This window comes from Gymnogyps californianus, chromosome 17, assembly GCF_018139145.2.
Source record: "Gymnogyps californianus isolate 813 chromosome 17, ASM1813914v2, whole genome shotgun sequence".
NCBI classification, from domain to species: Eukaryota; Metazoa; Chordata; class Aves; order Accipitriformes; family Cathartidae; genus Gymnogyps; species Gymnogyps californianus.
In genome coordinates, this window is record NC_059487.1 from 5,826,012 (window position 1) to 5,846,258 (window position 20,247).

The window sequence follows — 20,247 nt, forward strand, 5'->3', positions numbered from 1 at the left end:
GTGATCTGCACATCTGCCATTCTTTGGGAACACTTTCCACTTGTGACTTTCCCATGTGATCGCAGCCTGAGCAGCTGCTGCCAGGTGCCTCTTCTCCCTTCCTCTCCCTCTCCTCCCTCCTGCAGGCATCCTCACTGGGAAATACAGCCATGCTTTCAAGGGAAATGGCTTCTTGTGTTGCATTTACTGCTTCGTATGCTTCAGCCTGAGCTCTCCAAGGCCTTCAGATGTCCTTGTTCACCCAAAACTCTAAATGAAAGACAGTAAGCAAGCTAGCAAAAAGGCTGTAGTGCTTCAGGAGATGCATTTCTACTCATCTGGCCTTTGTCTGAACTAAGCTAGTGCCATGATATGTCTCTAGATGACGTAATCCCTGGTTCTGCCTCTATTGATATGCTGTCCTACTGTACTTTGTTACCTTTAAAAAAAAAAACAGTGCAGGTTGTCAGCATTAAGCACCTTCAGAGGTGTATAAACGAGTGCTGTCGCAGCAGTTCAACTGTAATGGTCTGGGTGAAAAGGAAGATCTTATTTTGTCAGCAAGGCTAGGTAGTTCTAAAACAGATTGTGAACAACTGTTTTATGATCCAGTTGTCATCTTTTCGGACTAAGTTGCACTGAAGCTTCCCTCCCTCTATCTTATGGGGATTTTGCTGTCCTACTTCAGTGACTTCAAGCTGGCTTGTTGGCAGAGGGGTATGTGCAGGAAAGGTAATGAAGAATCCACAGTGCTCTGAGAAATGAATTCAGGATAAAATTATCTGGGTGCATGCAGTCTTGAGACCTTTTTGTTTGGTTGTGTTTGGTTTCTTTAAAGAAAAGTGATTTTTTCAGTTTTGAATCAGACAGAAAAACAGACTTCTGATCTTTAAATTGTTCCCAGTCCCTGCTAATAATAGCTTTGGGGTTGTCTGGAAGTAGCTTTCTGATAGAAGGCTGAAACTCCTTCTTCAGGGTAAGGATGGCATCCTGTTGCCTTCTCTTTTCTTTTGAGATTAGTGTGGTGGTTAAATTGTGTTCCCGTGGAGGGTCGCATAAGTGTCTTAGTCAAATGAAAGACCAAAGCAGCTCAGCTTGCTGACTGAAGTTAATATCTGAGCAACTTGCTTTGCTTTTGGAGAAAAAAAAGTTACTCTTCTCAGGATTGTTGCTTGAGGCCTTTGTTATCAGCGCGTTTCCAAATGAGCTTTTCTGGGAGATGCAGATTTCAGGCCCTCTTAGGGAAGAGGGGCACATGCCTTCATTGTTGCACATGTCAGAAAATTTTGGACTGAGTTGTTGAAGTCATAGCTGTGGTCCAGTGTCTAGAAACATGTAGGGCTGACAAGTAGTCTACTTACAAATGAGGGAAAGAAATTTATGCTCTTTTTTTTACATTGGAGCACGTAGCACATGAAAGCAGATTTTTATCTGGGGAATTTCTTCCAGTCACATACCAGGAGCAGCACCAAGCAGGACCTCAGGGCCTAGCCACCAATACTGTTGTTTTGAAAATGAAGCTGCAGAGTGAAACTGGAGACAGAGTTTCCTTGGGTTATCTGAGCCCACATTACTTTTGGTGAGAAATTTACTGCTCACTGCAGAGCAAAGGGGAAGGATAGTCTTGTGATTAAAAAATAAAACAAAAAAAACCCGACGACTGAGTCAGGAATCCAGACTTCTTGATTCCAACGCCGTTGCTGAAAAATTTTAGCTTTAGATTGAATTGCATAACAGCTTTTCAATGGTGGCCACTTACTGTCTTTCGAGAGGGATGTCATTTGAGCTTCTGCTTAAGCAAGCCTAAGTTTTTAGCACTTTTGTTATGCCAGCCGTGGTCTGTAAGCATTCAACACACATAAAAATTGTCACTGCTTTTCTAGGCCAATGGGATTTTCTGCCCTTTTCAGTATTAGCTTTGCATATGTAGATTTTCATCTATTCATTTGCTTTTAGTCACATTTTGTGTACATCCCAGGGCTCTACCAGTCACATGCTGAAAGCTAGTGCTTTTGGCTGCTAGCGAGAACAAGTATGGTGCTTTTGAAAACTTAAACTTTTTTCTTTTTTTTTTCACTATTCCAAACTCCCAAACAACAGACACTGCCACGAACTTTACCTTAGAGAACTGACTCCATCAATTGCATTGTGTACCAGGCTTTGAAGATGCAAATTGTTGTCTGAGTAAAACATGTTATTTCAGGTAGGATTTAAATTCCAAATAAGAACGAGTCAGAAAATATAAACAAGCAGACTTGCAGAGAACAAAATGGGTCTAAGCCTTGCATGTTTGTTCGTTATGGTTTTTCCTGTATGATGATATGCCTTTGTAATTGTAAAGCTTGAATCTGTGGCAAATGAGGTACCTAGCATACAGATAACAGTACAACATATCAAGTCAGAATTTCCAGACCTTCCTGAGTTTAAAAATGATTAATAACATGTGTGGGGTTTGTGCTTTCAGACAGTCAATGAATCTAGTTGGAGCAAAGGAAAATGAAATAGGTGTCTTGAGTCTGAGATACTGACGAATAAACAGGGTACAGAAACTGGGATGTCAAAGCGGAGCAAGAGTAGCAGGCATCTTGTGGATTTCCGAGATCCAGTGTCAGGATGTTCTGTGTACGTACTTGCATGTCCTGATCACACAGTGTACATAACACGATCTGCTGGGTAAGAATAGTCTGCAGTTGTTGAATCTTCACTCACAGGCAACATGTGGTGCTGTGTGTCTGTCTGCAAGAATTTCTAGAGTGCCAGTTGCCTTTTAATGTTTAGATACTCCTTTACAGTTTTATATGTAGTATAAAGAGGTTGCTAGAGAGTTAAAATGAAACTGGTTTCTCTTCCTACTGATCTCTTTTAATGCGACACAGTACATGAATATACTGATTTCCTTCAGGCATGGATTTTCATGCTTTAGCTGCTTGGGTTTGGAAGGCTGGTGTGTATTTATTGGAGTGTGTGCTACTCTGAGCTTGAATAATGTAGACCTTTTGCAGGTTCAGGTCCATTTGTGCTCGTGTTACGTGAGGCTCTGAAACTGTCCATGTTGGACTTTGCAGTTCTACAGCTGGGTGTGGGTTGGCATATTTGTGGCTGTGGTTGCCTTCCTCTTAATCACACGCAAGCTTTATGGGAGCTGGTTAATGTGCTGCTTGCTTTCTGTAGCCATCAAACATCCAACCCTTTTGCAGTCTGTTTTTTATGATAGAAAGAAGACTTGAAGCGTGTATCGTTTTTAGAAATCACGATCTTACCTGGTGTTCCAGGCTTGCTGTTTTTCAGGGCTATGTTCCCTCAGATCAGTTTGGGCTTGCACTTGAGTGTTGAAATAACTGAAATAAGGAAGCTGCCTATTTCTAGTAAAGCTTTGCATTGCATTGCATAGTCCTAAGGAGAAGCAGAGTACATACCAGAGAGCAGTAGTGATGGGAGTCAAGTGCTGAGGAAGGAGGAGCATGAACTGCCAGCGTGAGGAAGGCAGCTTGCTTGGTGCCTAACCATGCCCAGTAGAAGAGAGCCTGATTTCCAGTGTGCCTTTGGCTTGCTTAAGCCCAGGGTGACCCCAGGGAGTCCACACAACCTTATAAATGTGTATTGAAGGCCTGTTGAATTGACAGGCTTGCTGCTTGGCTTCCACAACGGTGCTGCTAATTCTCATGGCCAGTTCTTGCAGTTTCTATCGTGAGTCTCCTGAGAGCACTTCCTCACTTTCTGGCTCCAAGGGTCAAGTCATTCCATGAGAAAACTCATTTTCATTTGAAAACAGCCATGTATCTTTCTGGTTGATAAGAAAAACTTGAAAATGTGATCCAAATTTACCCAAATGTCTGAGAAATCAGAAGGGGCTAGAAACGGAATTTAAAAAGGTTGATTTTTCTTCTCCCTGGGGGCATTTTTCCCTCTGTTCTGACTAAAGAATTTTGGGTATTTAAACTCTCGATAGTGTTGTCCGTAGCACCAGACTCTGAGTAGTAGCAGACCAGATTCTTGCTTGGAAACACCTTTGGTGAGTTGCTGTCCTGCGTGGCAGGGTCATCTCAGCTGAGCAGAGCTGGGCTGACCATGGTGGTGAGGCACAGTTGATGAAACAGCTCCGACTGAGGACTGCAGCATTATTCCTGCCTTTTCTGTTTGACTTTGCATAAACACAAGGACATCGCATATCCTGTTTGCTCTGGTTTTCCCATCTGTTTGGGAATAATAGAGATCAGCGGTTTTCTCTTCAAGTTCCAGAGATGAGAGCTGCTACAATGACAAACTGTTGTCTGAGCAAAAGCTGACATGGGCATCGATGGGACTGGCGGCTCTATTCCAGTGACCTTTTACGTGGACTAGGAAAAAGAGGAAAAGCAGAGACAGTGGGAATTCAACCTAAAGTGTTGAGCTTTAAGTGTAGCAGCTGTGGATTTCCTCAGCAATCCAGGCTGATAGGGGTTTTCCTGAAGGGGAGCGCTCGGCGGCTGTGGTTTTGTGGTATGTTCCCCTCCTGTTCCTCTTCCTCCTGAGGAGGATGGATGACATGTGACAGGAGACTGTGATGGATCTTGGTGTTAAGGTGATCCCTTATTTTGTAGGGTTTGTAATCATCAAAACCTGTGACTCTTTACTGCTGGAAGTTGTCTGTATTAGTCAAATCTCCTCATGTTCTCCTCTGCAAACATACTCTTTTGTCTTGCAGTGAGCACAAAGATTCCTCGGAAAAGAAACACAAAGACAAGGAGAAAACCAAACACAAAGATGGCAGCTCAGAGAAACACAAAGACAAACACAAAGATAAAGACAAGGAGAAGAGAAAGGAAGAGAAGGTAGGTGTCCCCTGTGGGAGAGACAAGAGGATGGTTCTGGTTCATACTACTGAATGGTACAAACTCAGTGGGTTAGATGTAGCTTATACTTCCAAATTTTTATCAACCTGGAGAGAATTATCCCAATGCTAACCCAGAGACTTGGTTTGTGGAGTGCTAGATATGAACTTACAAGGGCTTTATCTGCAGGTGTTGTGAATGGAAACAGTTCCACAGTGGAGCTGTGTCCACTGGCTCCACATTTTTTTCCCGTTACTTTTCACTTTGCCAAGCTTAGATTCAGAGACAAGGGAGAAAAATCTGTTAGGTCATGTTCGTTCCATGCAAGGACAAACTATACACTTAACTCCAATCTATTGAAGAAATTGGAGGGCCAGACAATACTGAATTGACTAAGACTTACAGAAAATGTTGCCTTTTTGGTGCGTCGTGTCAGTCACTAGGGGCTACAGGGGATGAAGATATAGTCACAGTGCCCTTTGGTTTCTTCCACAAGTTAAATATCCTGCCTGTGTTGTATGTTGGAAAAACATAAGATGCTCTGCTCAGCTCCTACTTTTTATGTTTTTCAGATGAAATCATCTTCTGGTGATATAAAAATAAAGAAGGAAAAGGAAAATGGTTTCTCCAGGTAAGAAATCAGGTCTATGATCTGAAAAAAGTAGCAGTTTGACTTTTCTTAGGTGCTCAGTGTTTGACTCCTCTCACTTAGTCTTGGGAAAAAATTGGAACACTTTTGACCCCTTCAGATGATATATTCTTCTCAATTACAGGAATTGGTAATTGATCTACTTACCTAGTAACTGGAGATAGGAGCTGTTGAATACTTGGTATCTGCCTGCATATGCTGGGTTTGTCCAAGTATTAAATAGTTGAATTCTGCCGAGGACAAATTGAACTATGGAAACATTGGTAGCTGGAGTTGAAAGAACCTCTGTTGTAAAATTGGTACTTGAACGCTGCAGGCAGTGTTCTGGAGACAGGCCCTTATAAAGACAGTCCAGATTGCCTCTGAGTGTCTCTTCTGTAAGTGTCTACAGCCTAAAGCCTTTGCAGAGGAGTGACGAGTAAGGAGGGTGCTTGTGTAAAATCAGAAGTATCTTCAGAAAATGCCTAGATGTCCTACTCTACTAAATTCCTGCTAATAATAGAGCCTCCTGGACTTACGTGTTGTATCAGTCATCACTAAGTAGTCTTATTAAAAACCTGAAGTGAGCAATTGATAGAAGAGTACTTTTTCTTAATAGTTGACAGACTAAGATCTCTTGTGACTTGTTTAAATCCAGCCATTGGTTATTTTTAAGGTGGTAAATCCGGTTCACTGACTTATTGGAGGTCTGTGGTATGGTGGATGCATGTGTTCACATCTGTTAGTCAAGAAAAGCTTTCAATCGTGTCCAGTTTTATGAATCCACTTTAAAAAAAAAAGCAAAAACAAACAAAAAAACACAACAAAACCACAAAATCCTTCCAGTCTCACCATGTTCTGTGGACGCAGAGAGGTTGGGAGAAGACACCTGTTTAGTCCATGCCTGTTAGTTGTTATTTGCATATTTTGAATGTGCCCTCTTGACATGAGTTCCTCCATCTGTTTCATTTTCTTACTCCTATGTAAAAATGCAAACTAAGTAGTTATGCTTGGCACAGGGAAGAGGCGCCCTCTCCAGGCCCTTTTGGGGATACTCTGGCAATAGAAAGCAATGACATTCAGGTGTTTCATGGTGTAGGAGACAGTAAATAATAACTCTTTCTAGCCTCTGCTATTCAGCAGAATTGCATGCATGTGCTAATCTCACCAGGGACGTTGAGTGTTCTCATATCAAGGTAACTGGGTCCTCTTTAGGTCCAACAGCATTTTTTTTGTGTGTGTTTGAGGAAAGCCTGGAGGAGCCATCACAATTGTGCCTTCTTCAGGGCCAAAAGCTGGCTAAGAGTAAAGTAATTATTTTCTTTTTTTCCTGCTGAAATATTCTTTTACAAGTTCACCAGAGAAAAATGTCCTCACTCAGATGGTTTTGATTTTCTTCCTTAAGACTTGGTACGATGAGCAATGTTACAGTCTTGGAAACAATGCAAGTCAAGGTTCAGCTTGGTCGTACAGCTCCTTACTTTTAATATAATCATACTTTATTCCCACTATTACAAAATGTTGTGAAATATTTCAGTGTTAAAATAGACTAGATAAAATTCCTAGCAACTTAATAAACAGTAGTTCTAGATTTCTGCCTGGAAGGGAGAATAAATTAAATGGGACAAATACCTCTTTTTCCATAGATGTTTTGCAACTGTCTACATGCTGCAGACTTCTGTCTTAATTAATCGTAGGCGATGCCACAGAAATGGCTTCTTATAGCAGCACATATCTGTTTCCCTTGAGTTGCATCTGCCAGCACTGCAGTGGCTTTACAGCTGTGAAAGAGCAAACGGCCTTGTTCTGCTTCATGGACACATTACCAGCTAAAATAAGACTCCAAAATGTCTCTTGCTGACTGTGATCTACAAAGCAGAATGCTGCTTTTTTTTCTCCCACTCCATCCAATTGCAAAATCCGCATGTTGACTTGGAAACTGAGTCAGTTTGATGTAGAAATTGCTGATTGAATATGAATAGGAAAGCCCAAGATGGCACTGTTACTTTTTCTACCTGAGTGGAGCAGCGCTAAGTGCTTCAAAATGTAATTTTGGACTCTTTGAGACATCTTTTTCTTTATGAAGATAAGTGAAATGCCTCTGTGAAATCTAGAAATAATGAGTTTGTTTAAAGGGATAGTCTCTCTTGCACTCATACTCTATTTTTTTTTTTTCTTACTACTGATGTCTTGGGGCATCATGGCTGAAAACGTTGAGCCTAACTTAATATTTGCGGTCTGTTGAAAGGGACAGGATTGTTTGCTTCCCACAGTTTGGACAGTGAAAAAAGACTGATCAGTTTAACTTTACCAAATCTTTGCTTCCTTTTCTGGTTTTCACATGCCTCAATATTTAGTTGGCAAAAGATTCAGGGGAGTAGTTTTCAAATCTTTTTTTAGTTGATAATCTTTTTCTCTCTTATCAGGCTTAATAAGGATATTGACTTGAAACTAAATAATGTCCTCTATTTGACTGCACACATGCATGCATTTCAGTTTTGTTTTAACTGTATTTGAAAGTGCTGGAAGCTACAGTTGTTTTTACTCAAAACCTCGAAGAAATACAGTGAAATCTAAGCAGTTGAAATTGATCTTGATGTTGCTTGAGAAATGGCAAATATGTAGACACTGAATGACTCTCTCATGCTGTCTGTGGATATTCAGAGAATGACACACCTCAGGTCTTTGGGGTCTTAAGATGACAGCACATTCCAGGACTGGAAGACATGCCCGTTTTGCAGATGATCATTTCTTAAAACTGAGTTGTTGCTGGTTTCCAAGAAACTTCCTCTTTGAAGTTAGAACCACCTTTCTTTGCTTCTTTTTGTAGTCCACCACGTATTAAAGATGAACCAGATGATGATGGGTTTTATGCGTCTCCTAAAGAGGACTCCAAACCCCTGAAGAGGCCTCGAGAAGATGATGAGTAAGTAGCATGGATGCTGGTGACTTGGATGTTTGCCTTTAGTTTTGGAAAGAGGGAGCAGGTGGGATTTCAGGTCATCAGCCCAAACTTGTTCAGATGGATGACTGGAGGTCTAAGACCAGACTCCTTATGCTGTTGCAAGTTCTCTGAGCAAGGCAAGGATAGTATTTGTGGTGTCCAAGGCAAAATACCATTACCTGCTTCTGCAGATGGTGCTGTGCAATGTTGCAGAGCTAGTAAATAAAAAAGAAAAAACCCAGAAGGTAGGTAGAGAAAAAGACACCGATGAAGATTGTAAAACATAAATCTGAGCAAGCGAGGTATTAGTGCTAGCTAAGTGGCTGCTGTGGTTTCTGTTGGGTAAGGAAATGACTGCACAAGAGGAAGAAAATGCATAGTCAGCCTGTTTGGGGGTGGGGGGTAGGTTTGCCTGCACTACTTGGCATGATTCGCATAGAGTCTAAATATGTAGTGGGTTATGCTGAGGATTTTTGTCTCTAAATCAAAAGAAAAATACACATGATGTTTGCCCAGTATAGTAGCCTACCCAGTAAAATAAAAGCCCAGTTACATCATGCTGTGATCTGTCACCATCTGTGTGCATCCAGCTCTTTAGATAGTGTGACCTTATTAGCAGTCTGGAGTTAAAGGGTTGGAAGGGTTTAACCATAGTGGCATTCTGTTCTTATGTGGTATTTCTCAGTTTCCAAGAGAGATGGGTGTGACATCTTTTCTTTTGTGTAATCATTTGCTGCCTTCTGTTAAGTGTTTGTGACCTCCCATCTCATGTCTGCAATGGAAAGATTAAGAATTTGCCAGTAGTCAATTTTGCTATTGTTTGAACTAGTGGGGGATGCAAAAAGTGAGCCTTGTGGGCACATCCCAGACTGATGACTGGAAAAAGGAGTTGGGGGTACAACATGCCACTAAGCTTTTGCCCATTTATCCCATCCCATGTAATCACTGGGTGGCTACTAATGCTTTTGAATGGATTCTTCATCAAGAAAGATTCAGCAGTCTGAAGCTTGTAGGGGCTGTTTTGCTGGATAGGAATTATTCAGTCTGCAGACATTGGGGCATAAAATTATATTCTTTAGAAATTAAACATGCCAGAAATACTGTGAACTTGTGCGCACAAACTTTGTGTATGTATGACTTCTTTTTATTTTCTTTTTTTTTACTGGAAAATTGATTCTTTTCATCAGCTAGTATTTTTGTTCTTACAGTGCTGAGTACAAACCCAAGAAAATCAAAACAGAAGACATCAAGAAAGCAAAGAAAAGGAAACAAGAGGAAGAAGAGGTAATGTGAAAGACAAGTTTATTTCTATGATCGAGAAAAGCAAGGCTGACAATTTGGTGTTGAATTATGTAGAGCAGGGGGAATCTGATTCAAGGGTAAGGAGGCAGAGGCCAGTCTGGGACAAAGCGGCACATGGTAGATCCTCACCTATGGTGCAGGTTAACTTATCTGAGCCATAATGTATAAAAAGTCAGGAAAACTTCCTCTCCTACTCTTAAAACAACGGATGGAGAAGATGCCCCCAGGACATAAACTTCCAGCCTGTTCCAGGCGATACACAGTCCTTCGGTTAAGTAGCTCGCAGAGGGTAGAGGAGCCTTACTAACAACATATGGTAATTGCACAGATGATGTAGCACAGTTCAGAAGCAGAGGAGATGAATCCGAGATCAGCTGCTAGAAAGACGCTTAAAGCTTTTAGATGGAGCCTAGGGTGGAAATTTCTGTGGAGAGGGACTTGGCGAAGAGGGGTTAGCCGTAATTGGAGACTAATGAACTACGCTTCACGTCTAGCAAAGATACCCTTGTGAGGCACATGTTGCAAGCACCTACTGGCAACACGGTTAATTCTTTAATTCATTGAAAGTGTCTCTGTAGTGAGTATATACCAGTACGTTCCCAGAAGCCACCTCACAGTGCTGTAAGTGTGCTCTGTAGCATTTGCCAGACTAGGTACACTAGTGCAGGCCAAGGAGAGTGTTTCTATAACTAAGCAATCATGTTACTATGGCCCAGACTTGCCACTTATCAGGTGAGGCAGAATAAGTGGCTGTGTGTGCACTTAGCATGCCCCAAGTGTAAAGTAAAAGAATTTGGCTTAAAACATAGGTGGCACCATCAGCCTACTTTGACTTAATAGGATGATCTAAGAGCACATTTATGTAGTGAGGCCACAGTAATTCAGTTGTTTGCCATCAAACTTATATACCCCAAGAGACAGTCTCTTAGTTTTAAAACATCTTTTCAGGGAAGGGGGAAATACAGTAGCTTGTTCTAACAGTTTCTTACTCACTTTGCAGGACAGCAAAGCAAAGAAAGCTAAGAGCAAAGATAAAGTCTCTGAAGCGGACAAGAGAAAGAAGCCGAAAAAAGAAGAGGAGCAAAAATGGAAATGGTAACTATATATCAGTGATGTAGTCCCTCTGCACCTGCACTTTCTCTGTTACCTCCCATGCTGACTGAATAAGCACATCTGGCTTTCTCTTTCATCGATTCCTGAGGATTGGTTCTGAATAATTGGCTTACGTTCTGGTAAGCTCTAAATAAATATCTCATTCACTATGTTCATCCTCTGAAGTAGAAGTGAAATACCTTTTTTGGTATACCTAAACCAAGAAATAAGTTTTTTGTGGGTTTGGGGTGGGTTTTTTTTCTATCTGTAGATTGTAGAGGCTACCCATAATGATCAGATAGCGGTGTTCTTGTGCCCGGAACCTGCTCCTTGCTGACACTCTTCAGAGCAGTATGAAAACTTGTGGGCTTGGGGTATCAGCAGGTATATATAAATATGTGCAGATGTATTAACTAGTATTCTAGTAGGTCTTATCTGTGTTGTATAGAGGGTACAACATGAGAGAGTGTCTACCTTTTTACTCTAGCTGACTGTCAACTGTGTGACTCTCAAAACTGGTCCTGCCTCTGGCACAAAAATGAAAGTTGGTCAAGTCACCAGTTAAGCTTGGGCTGTTTGGAAAACGAATTTTGAAAATAAGTTTTGAATGGAAGGCACTTTCTGTCTTGCCCAGGATCCTAAAGTGACATTGCTGAGCAACTGAAGTTGTGCTTTCACTCACTCTTCAATTTTTTTAGAACCTTTTTTAAATAAATCTTAACTTTGTGGTTCATTTGGAAGACAGGCCTTTGCTGCATCAGTAGTGCTCTGTAAGAAACCTGCTGGATTTTTTTTAATTATCCACAGTAATTTAAGCTATTGTTATTGCTGGATTTGAGGAGCTATTACTTGTGTGTTTTGAAGTTTGGGCCTTAGTACTTCCCTCAGTTTAATGCATATGTGGTTTTCAAAAGTGTGTGTGTTTTCTGCTCTCCTGTAATCTCCTGTAATGTATTTGTATGACCTTTTGGGGATGATGTTTCCATGAACATTTTCTTAGATCATTTGGCTATTTTTAATAGATCTGTAGTGTTGGGGAATGCCTTTGCAATCTTCTTCAATCCTTTCAGGTTCAGTCTTTTACCTCTTTATTGTCACTCTTATTGATTCACCTTTAAAAAGAAAAATTCTTCTGTAGTGTTTATAGTCTTTGCATATTTCTCTTTGATTGTCACAGCTTCCTCAGAACATCAGCATTTGCATATTTTTTTCATACTTGTATATTCTCTTAGAAATTTGGTTTTCAGGACCCTCCCAAAACTATTCTGATTTTTTTTTTTTGTTTGAGCAATCCACTTTTTTCTTGATCCCTTTGAGAGCATATTTTAAATGTGCTTTGACATTAACAAACTACAGGGACAAGAAGCAATAGGAAGCTACAGAAAGCCTCTTTAAGCCTTAACGATCTGTTGTCTTTTTGGCTTTGTCTCAGCTGCCCTTGCTGGTTCTGTCTAACTTAATATTCTGTTATCACAGCTCCCTTTTATTGTAGTCTGTATCCTTCAACAGCAAACATTTATTGGAAAGCCATACTGCTCTCCCCTCACCTGCCTTGGCAGCACAGTCACAGGTAGCTGTGTTAAGCTCTGCGATTTGTGCTTACTGCAGGGGAAAACTGCCTTTGAAAGCATGTTTTGCAAAATTTGGCAGTAGGTAACTGCATCCTACTGCTGATGTTCCTGTCGTCCATCTGCAGCTTTGTATAGCATGTCTTTGCTGGACAAGGTTTCATCTGCACTTCAATTGTGTCTCTTAAGGGCATTTTATGTTCCATCTGAGTCAATTTTCTGAACGCCTGATATCTTTTTTTGGCTGCTTCGTCAAGTGCTTGCTGCCTTGAGCATTTTCATCCTCGCGTATGTGAATACTTGATGCTAGACATTCCCAAGGCATTGGCCTCGTTCATCACCATGTAGAGCTCTTTTAGAGGTCATTTTCGCACCCTGTCAGCATGTGAAGAATATGTGATCCAGAAGTATACCTTATGAGCTCTTCTCCCACCTTGTGTTATAGCAAGTTCATTTCCTTGAAATACCATATCCCTGAGGTATATTCTGTTTTTTTTCCTAAGAATCTTCCCTATTTTCATTCCACTTGAAAAACTCTCCCCAACTCTACCTTCCTGAGCCACCCTGGCATTCGTAGGTTTGATACGGGATTTATCTGAGGAATCTGTAAGACTGATTAGCACAGTTTCTGCTGAAATCAGTAAGGCAGCTTTCCTAATAGACAGCATTCTCCTTGTTCCCATAAAATCATTTGTAGAACGTTGCTTTAGGACCAGGAGCTACCTTGGGCAGTGTTGCTGTAGTGCTTCTTTTGTTTAAAACCAAAGGAGGATGAAAAATTCGCTAACCTCAGGAGGCTCACTTTTGCCTTTTGTCTTAACACTTATGTACAAGGTTTAGGAAGGTGGAGGTGGGATTGGGAATGATTTGTGATTTTTTTATGTGGCAAACTTTCTGGTAGCTTTGGGCTTAGAAACCACCCCATGGATCCCATGCTTCCTTGTAGCCCTCCCGAAAGGCACGATGTGCTTCAGCTGTCTATTTAAACTACTACCTTTCTAGTACTCCTTTTGCATGCGTCCTTTATAAAAGAACAGGAATGGGCAGAGGAACAGAATGTCTCATCAAGTAAATACCAGAGTGATAAATCTTAAAAAGCCATGGCTGAAAAGCAAGAATGACAAACCTATCCTGTAAAGTAGTAGCTACTGTGAATGATCCCCTCATTTTTTCTTACTGGAATAAAAATACTCATTGTCAGAGAGGATAACCCTTTTCTGGCTGGGAGGAGAGGCGAATGGTTTAGATTTATTTTGCTGGAAGGAGCTTCTGGGTGGAAGAACCTAGGCCTATGTTTGACAAAATATTTAGATTTCTAGCTTCTAATTAATTTAAAAAACAATCATTAGGAATGTAAATATTTGGGATCTAGACTTCAAATGTCAATATTAGTTTCTTATATCAACATAGTTTACTAAAGCCTTCTTCCCAGCCAGGAACTGAAGTCTGACATGCAGGTTTTGTACTGATAGTTGGGATTGTGTGCTTTGCTGTTAAAGACATTACTGTGCTTCTCATAAGAAAAAGTCAGGTCTAGTGCTGTAGCCAAAGACGGTGCCTTTCTAACTATAGCAAAGCCCTGTGTCCCATACAATTGTTCTTGTTCCTAAATTATTGATGTACAGGCACCAGTGAAGCATTTTGAGTGTCTTCTAGCAGAAGCTCTCTTTTTTCTTTATACAGTGCTTATCTTCTGTATCGTGACCCTCTTATCTCATTAGGGATGAAGTGATCTGTATTTGTGCATCACAGTTCCTGAGATGCATGCAGTACATGCACGTCTTTTCTGAGCTGCTGGTGTACCCAGAATGGGACTGCTCCATAGGGCTGACACTAGAGGGAAGCTTAAACTTTTTTTATTGTCATGGCTGTTCAACAAAGTTGTCTGGGCAATTCAAAGACTGAGTGCTGTGACAAGTTAATGGTCTTCCAGTTGATTAATCACTGAGGTGAAATAGCCTTTCTCAGCAGGGAATCCTATGCCAGCAGCATGTAGCAGTAATGTTCTGGTAATCATGAAAGAAGTGTAGAGGGGAGGGGAGGAGTGTGGAATCAGTGGCTTGGGCACGGGGTACTGGGAACTGGGGGGAGGATACTGGCCTGGCGGGATCCTTTTTCTCTGTAGATGAATTACTGACCCTGTGAGTTTGTTCAGTTGGACTGTGGGATTGGTGGCACCTACCTTGCTGTGTTGTGATACCTAATGCATCGTTTGCAAAACATTTTTATAGAGGTGCTTTAAGGCGAGTTTGCAATTTTCCTGTGCTACTCTGCTTTTCTTCAAGTATGCTTTTCTTACCCAAAAAATTGGAATGAATTTAAAATGACAGAGCAGGTTTCAGTCTTTCTCGTCCAAGCAGGTTTGTTCTCATTTAGGTCATAAATGAACATCTGTTTCTTTATCTCTGCCCTTAATGGCATACTTGTCCACATCTGAAAGCAGCTGCATAATATACTACAATTGTTTGGCTTTGCTGAGCAGGCATCCTGGACCTGATGTTAGATCACAGCTGACTCTAATTTGGCATGATCCTAGCTGCTTTACAAGACTGAATTCTTCATTTTCCTAAGTTCTATGTTTTTTCAGTTGTGTGATTTTGTGAAAAGAGCAGCAAGTGGGAGGTGAGGACTATGGTGTCATCATATAACCGGTGACCCAAGGTGTTCTGTTCCTGGACATGGCTGTGCTTTTTTAAAAAAGGGCGGGGGGGAAAGGAAAAAAAAAAAAAAGGAAAAGAAATGGTGACAGTGAATATTTGTACTTGGTCTATGCCTGGCAAAGCAATGATTGCTTGCTGGTTTTCTTTAGCATACTCTTATAGCCACATAGTAATAAAATGAAGATTAGGAGCTTAAAATTATATTGGTTCATATTTCTCTCTTGAAGGTGGGAAGAAGAGCGCTACCCCGAAGGCATTAAATGGAAGTTCCTAGAGCACAAAGGTCCTGTATTTGCTCCACCATATGAACCTCTGCCTGAAAATGTCAAGTTTTATTATGATGGTGAGTTAATCTGTGTTTCCACTTGCTGGGAAGAGAAATAAACATTCTCAGGGTATTGTGGCGTTCTTCCGGGGACTGAAGAGATGAGGAGGTGGTTTTGGATAGTGGTTAGCTTAAAAGAAGTTCCTCAGCGGCTAAGTGAAGGAAGGATCTGTGGAAGTAAAAGGAGCAGCCTGCTGAATTCTGCTGACCGAGTTGACACGGAGATGAACTTGTTCTCACTCTGTTATGGTGGTAAATCTCTCGGGTTATTTAACAGTATGAGAGTGTCTTATGTCTGAGAGTAGCAGTAGAGTACATAATAGTAGCTGCTTCATCACTGGTCACCTTTAGACTTGCTCTGTTTTCTTTAACCTTATGAATTGGAACTTCCATCGTCTGTGATGAAATTCATGATCATTTGGTGGCATGAGCGGAATAAAAGACAATTGAATTTTGATACAGATGATTAGGATCTTGTAGGAATGCATGGGATGACCCTGGCCTCAAGGACACAGCCCTCTGGTGTAAGTCATGGTCCCACTCACTAACCATTGTGTGTGGTAGAACTAATTGATGTGGGATTCTAATATGCTGGGCTGACTGGTTGTTAGAGGCTCATGTGGAAGGGATTATATGATGTGATGCCTGCTGGAGACCAGACTTGATGACCCGTGTGTTTCCTTTTAGTCCTGTGATCATGTTAAATGAAGGATCAAATTAACCCAGGATTGAATTAAGTGGGAGGCATTTGAATGGATGAAAACATAATTTTTGGTGAAGGGGACATCTGCGCATGGAACTCTTCCAGGAGCAATGTGCTGTTTTCATGTGACATGACACAGTGTTTTTAAATACTGAGAAATAGGTGGTATTCGTTTTCAGCAGCAATGTAGTAAAGTAAACATATATTGTATCCTCTTAAAGGCTATCTCCAAGCAAGTAGCACAGTGATCAGGGATGTCTACAGACTTCTTCCTGAGGGTTTGATAAGAACTTGATACAAAGTTGGAAAATTTTTTCCTCTACCGAAGAATGTAGGACATCTCTCCTGCTGTCTAGAGAAGGGGAGGGCAAATAGCACTGTAGCTGTCCCTTCAGTGCAGGCAGCAGTAAGCTCCTCTTCGATCTAGCCATCTATTTCACGAAACCTCTAGGAAGTGAAGGGGTTTTTGCAACCTCTGTCTCTGTCATGGCAGAAATTCATCAATAGGCTCAACAATTATGGGGTGGGCAGGACCGTCTGGCAAATAAAGCAATCACATAAGTCTTCCTTGAGAAAAGAGGCAAAAAATCAGATGTCAGATTTACATAGCAGCTGCTGAGAGCTGCTGCCTGTGCTCACAAGGCATTGTCTAATTTCAAGATTATCCTAGGATGATTTGTAGAGTCTAATAATCATGCTATGGCTGGCCAGCCAGCTGCCAGGCTACAGGCTCTCACTGGAGGAATCTGTCCCTTGCCTAGTGATTGCATTGCGGTGAGACTGCCTGTTTTCGTCTAACATAATGACTGCTGGAGCTATTGTTAGTGCCTACAATACCAGACTCAGTGAAGGAGCTTGAAATGCCAAAGCCATCTTTTAGGGCTTGACTATATGTTTGAGCGACTGTGGGTCGCTACTGCTCATACCCCAGAGGTGGCTGGAACTTGCGTGTTTTTCTGTAGATGAGGCAAGGTAAGAGTGGAGATGGTGGCAGTTGCATTTCAGTCATGGCCATGTGGTCTTTTCTGCTCGTTATGTCCCCCGGTTGCTCTCTGGTTTTCAGTTTCTAAGTCAGGTAACTAATATTCATGCCTCTGGAATAAATCTCTTTTTTCTTTAAATGTTCAGCCCTGTCACTGAGAGCCTTTTCAAACCTTTGTGAAAAGGAGGAAATTGAGTCCAATGAAATATATTCTAAAGTGATTAGATAAAGGTGACTGAGCCTTCAGCTATTGGGGAAAAATATCAGTCATTTTAGCCCCATAACATGTTACTAACTCGATAGCCTCTTTCAAGCTAGACTTGCAGCCTGGAAAAACCGTTTCCCTTGCTGTCTCTCCCTTCCCCCATTTCCTGTTATAAGCAAACAAATACTGTATTTTAGGTTGCAGCTTAAAAATTGGCAGAGTTACTGTTGGTTTAATTTAATTGTGGAATATTCTCAGATCATTGGGAGGACCTTTTGCTAAGCCCTATTTTACGAGGGTTTATAGATCTTAAGGCTTTATAGCTGACTCCCATGCTTTCATTTTGGAGATGATGCAACTTTTTAAAACATGTAGTAAATCAAAAGTGTGGGCTTTTTTTCCAAGAGCATAGAATCAACAGTAGTGTTTCTTGTATTCACTTTTGTGCAGTAAAATGGTCGTTAAAAAATCCACAGGTGTTGACTGTCTGCCAGCCCACTGGGACTTTAAATATTTCTTGCAACTAGCTGGAGATGTGAGCTGCATGCAGAATCCTTCACAGGGATCACTGGCACCTCACGTGTCGTCAGGAATGCAATCTGGACCAAAAAGACGCTCGATAGGAATGTTAGATGTCAAATCCACAGCTTTGATGTTGCAGCAGCCTCTTTTCCCGTGTGTTTTAAAGTCTTCCCTTGCAGCAATTTCACTTTGTACTGCAGTCTTGCAGATAAGCTGAAATGTGACCTCTCCATTCCCTGAAAGCTCAGTCTTTCTTAAAAATGACTAGCTTTTGAGCCTGATTTGGAGACACAGGAGTGCATTCCCGCAGCAAAGGGAACGATTAGCAGAATCCTGACATGTTTCCCCACAATGAAGGGGAGCTAAATATCTGGCATCGCTTTCCAGCCTGTTTGTGGTGTATCCATAGGAAGGGCTCTTCCTGGCTAGAAATAGCTAAAGGCTAGAAGGGATGTTCCAAAGCGGAGTCCCTCTGTGGGTAGAAGAGGAATACAGAGACTGTATTTTCCATACGTCTGAGTGCCGGAATATGAAATTTAATAAAATCTCTTGCCTCTTTCACTTCAAACATAGTATCTCCCCAGGAGCGTACACACCACTGGGGTGTCTCAGCATAGGGTTTCCTGCAGGAGGCCTTTTCCCCTTCCTGCCCTGCATCTCTCAGACCTGTCTCACATCAGACGGCTAGTGCTTTTTTAAATGTTTAGGTTCCAGAGGAAACTTTTTTCAAAATGTTTATGATGAAAGTCAAGCAATTGTGCTCCTCTGTTTCCTTTGTCCATCCAGTTTGCTGTACTATGTAACATTTTTAAGAAAAACTTCTCGGTAGTAAAAATACAGTGTCCTTTAAGGTAGTTACTGTGGCCTCTTTCTGGCTTCAATTCCTGTTTACCATTTTCTTTAAAAGGAAAACCTTTCTTTGTAGGTAAAGTCATGAAGCTGAGTACCAAAGCAGAAGAAGTTGCCACATTCTTTGCAAAAATGCTTGATCATGAGTACACTACAAAGGAGATCTTCAGGAAAAACTTTTTCAAAGACTGGAGGAAGGTATGCATGTAGTCCTGGGCTGCAATGACTGCAGGCATGGCCAGTGTCTCCTCAGCACTGGGCAGTGAAAGGGGCTGCTGTTCCATGCACAGGAAAGTTAGCTTGAGGCAACTAAAAGCTGCCTCAGATTGTAGCTGTAAAGTTTCCAGTTTATCCTGTAGTTTCACCAGGAAGGACCCTATCATAAATACCTTTCTAAACCAATGAAGTCAGACTTTTCCCAAACAAATTTGCCTGTTATAGCATGATGGGGTATAGCTGATCTGACTGTTATGTGCCTTGTTGAAGAGCCATCTTTGTATTAGAAGGAAACCCCTTCCAAAGGCCTAAAACTCAGGACTTCACCTCAGTCATCAGCCATAAGATTGATGCAGTTTTCCTAGATGGGTTACTGGATTTTTCTCCCTATCCCTCAACAGTCCCAGCCACTGTTCAGTGTGAGAGTGCTTTGGGAGGTGGTACAGCATTGCCCAGCACTCGCAGAGATCAGACCGCTGGAAGGCCAGCACTCCATATGCTCTGCTTCTTGCCCTTTTCTCTTTGACCTTAGCTGGAGTGAGCATGTGCAAGAATTTGGGGATTCTGGGGGGTTTATTGTGAGAATCTGTCTATTGTTATGTTTAAACTGCCTGGGGTAGGGTAAGCTCTACTATGCAGGAAAACTTACTATGCGTGAAAACTTAAAGCATTACTTTCTTTCTGCAAGGAAATGACCTCTGAAGAGAAGAGCACTATCACCAACCTCAGCAAGTGTGACTTCACCCACATGAGTCAGTATTTCAAAGCTCAGACGGAAGCTAGGAAACAGATGTCCAAGGAGGAGAAACAGGTACCAGAGGGAATTCTAGGAGACTTCTTGATTCTTAGCTGGCTATAAACATCTTTGTGTAATCATTCCTCTGCCTGCCTTGCCGTTTGTAAGTCAGCGTTTACTAGCTTTCAAATTATTACTTTCATGTTAACTGTAGGAATCTTTACTGTGCAGCTCAGGTAGGGCAAAGCACTGTGTTTACAGCTGAATTTTCGTCCTGACTTAAAATGATATTGATAGGGCTAAGGCTCCTGATCCTGCTTAAGTAAATAAAGAGAATCAGAGGTGCTGCCTCCATGGGAGCCTTGGTCCCTGGCCAATAATGAGCAGTGGATACTCAGTTAGGGATAGATTCTCATTTTAGAAGCTCGTTGGGTTAGGAGGGCAAAATTGGGGATGGTGGAAGGGAAGCAGCAATGACATTAGTGAATAAGATGAGAGAACAAATCTTAAATATCAGGTAATGCAGTTTTCTGAATAAAAAACAAACTTTATTTTCCAGTAGCATGGCTACAGTGGCTTGTGGGGAGAGAATTAAATAGTTTTTAGATGACTGAAACTTACTGCAGTGGAAGTTGGAAAGTTGCCCCAAGTTCTCAGTTGATCTTTTGCAACGCTACAGTAATTGTCCCTTGAGTGAGGGGTCTGGTAACTTGGAAGTATGGCCT

General features: G+C 41.5%; 1 protein-coding gene across 1 annotated transcript in view; it reads left to right on the forward strand.

Annotated features, from left to right (window-relative positions):
* Window positions 1-20,247, forward strand: part of TOP1 (DNA topoisomerase I) — a 69,143-nt gene that overhangs the window by 37,225 nt on the left and 11,671 nt on the right. The window contains exons 4-11 of the mRNA XM_050907237.1: window positions 4,664-4,790; window positions 5,363-5,421; window positions 8,249-8,344; window positions 9,571-9,646; window positions 10,665-10,759; window positions 15,212-15,327; window positions 18,647-18,768; window positions 19,475-19,597. Coding sequence (XP_050763194.1) covers window positions 4,664-4,790; window positions 5,363-5,421; window positions 8,249-8,344; window positions 9,571-9,646; window positions 10,665-10,759; window positions 15,212-15,327; window positions 18,647-18,768; window positions 19,475-19,597 — 814 coding nt within the window. The remainder of the gene's footprint in view (window positions 1-4,663; window positions 4,791-5,362; window positions 5,422-8,248; window positions 8,345-9,570; window positions 9,647-10,664; window positions 10,760-15,211; window positions 15,328-18,646; window positions 18,769-19,474; window positions 19,598-20,247) is intronic.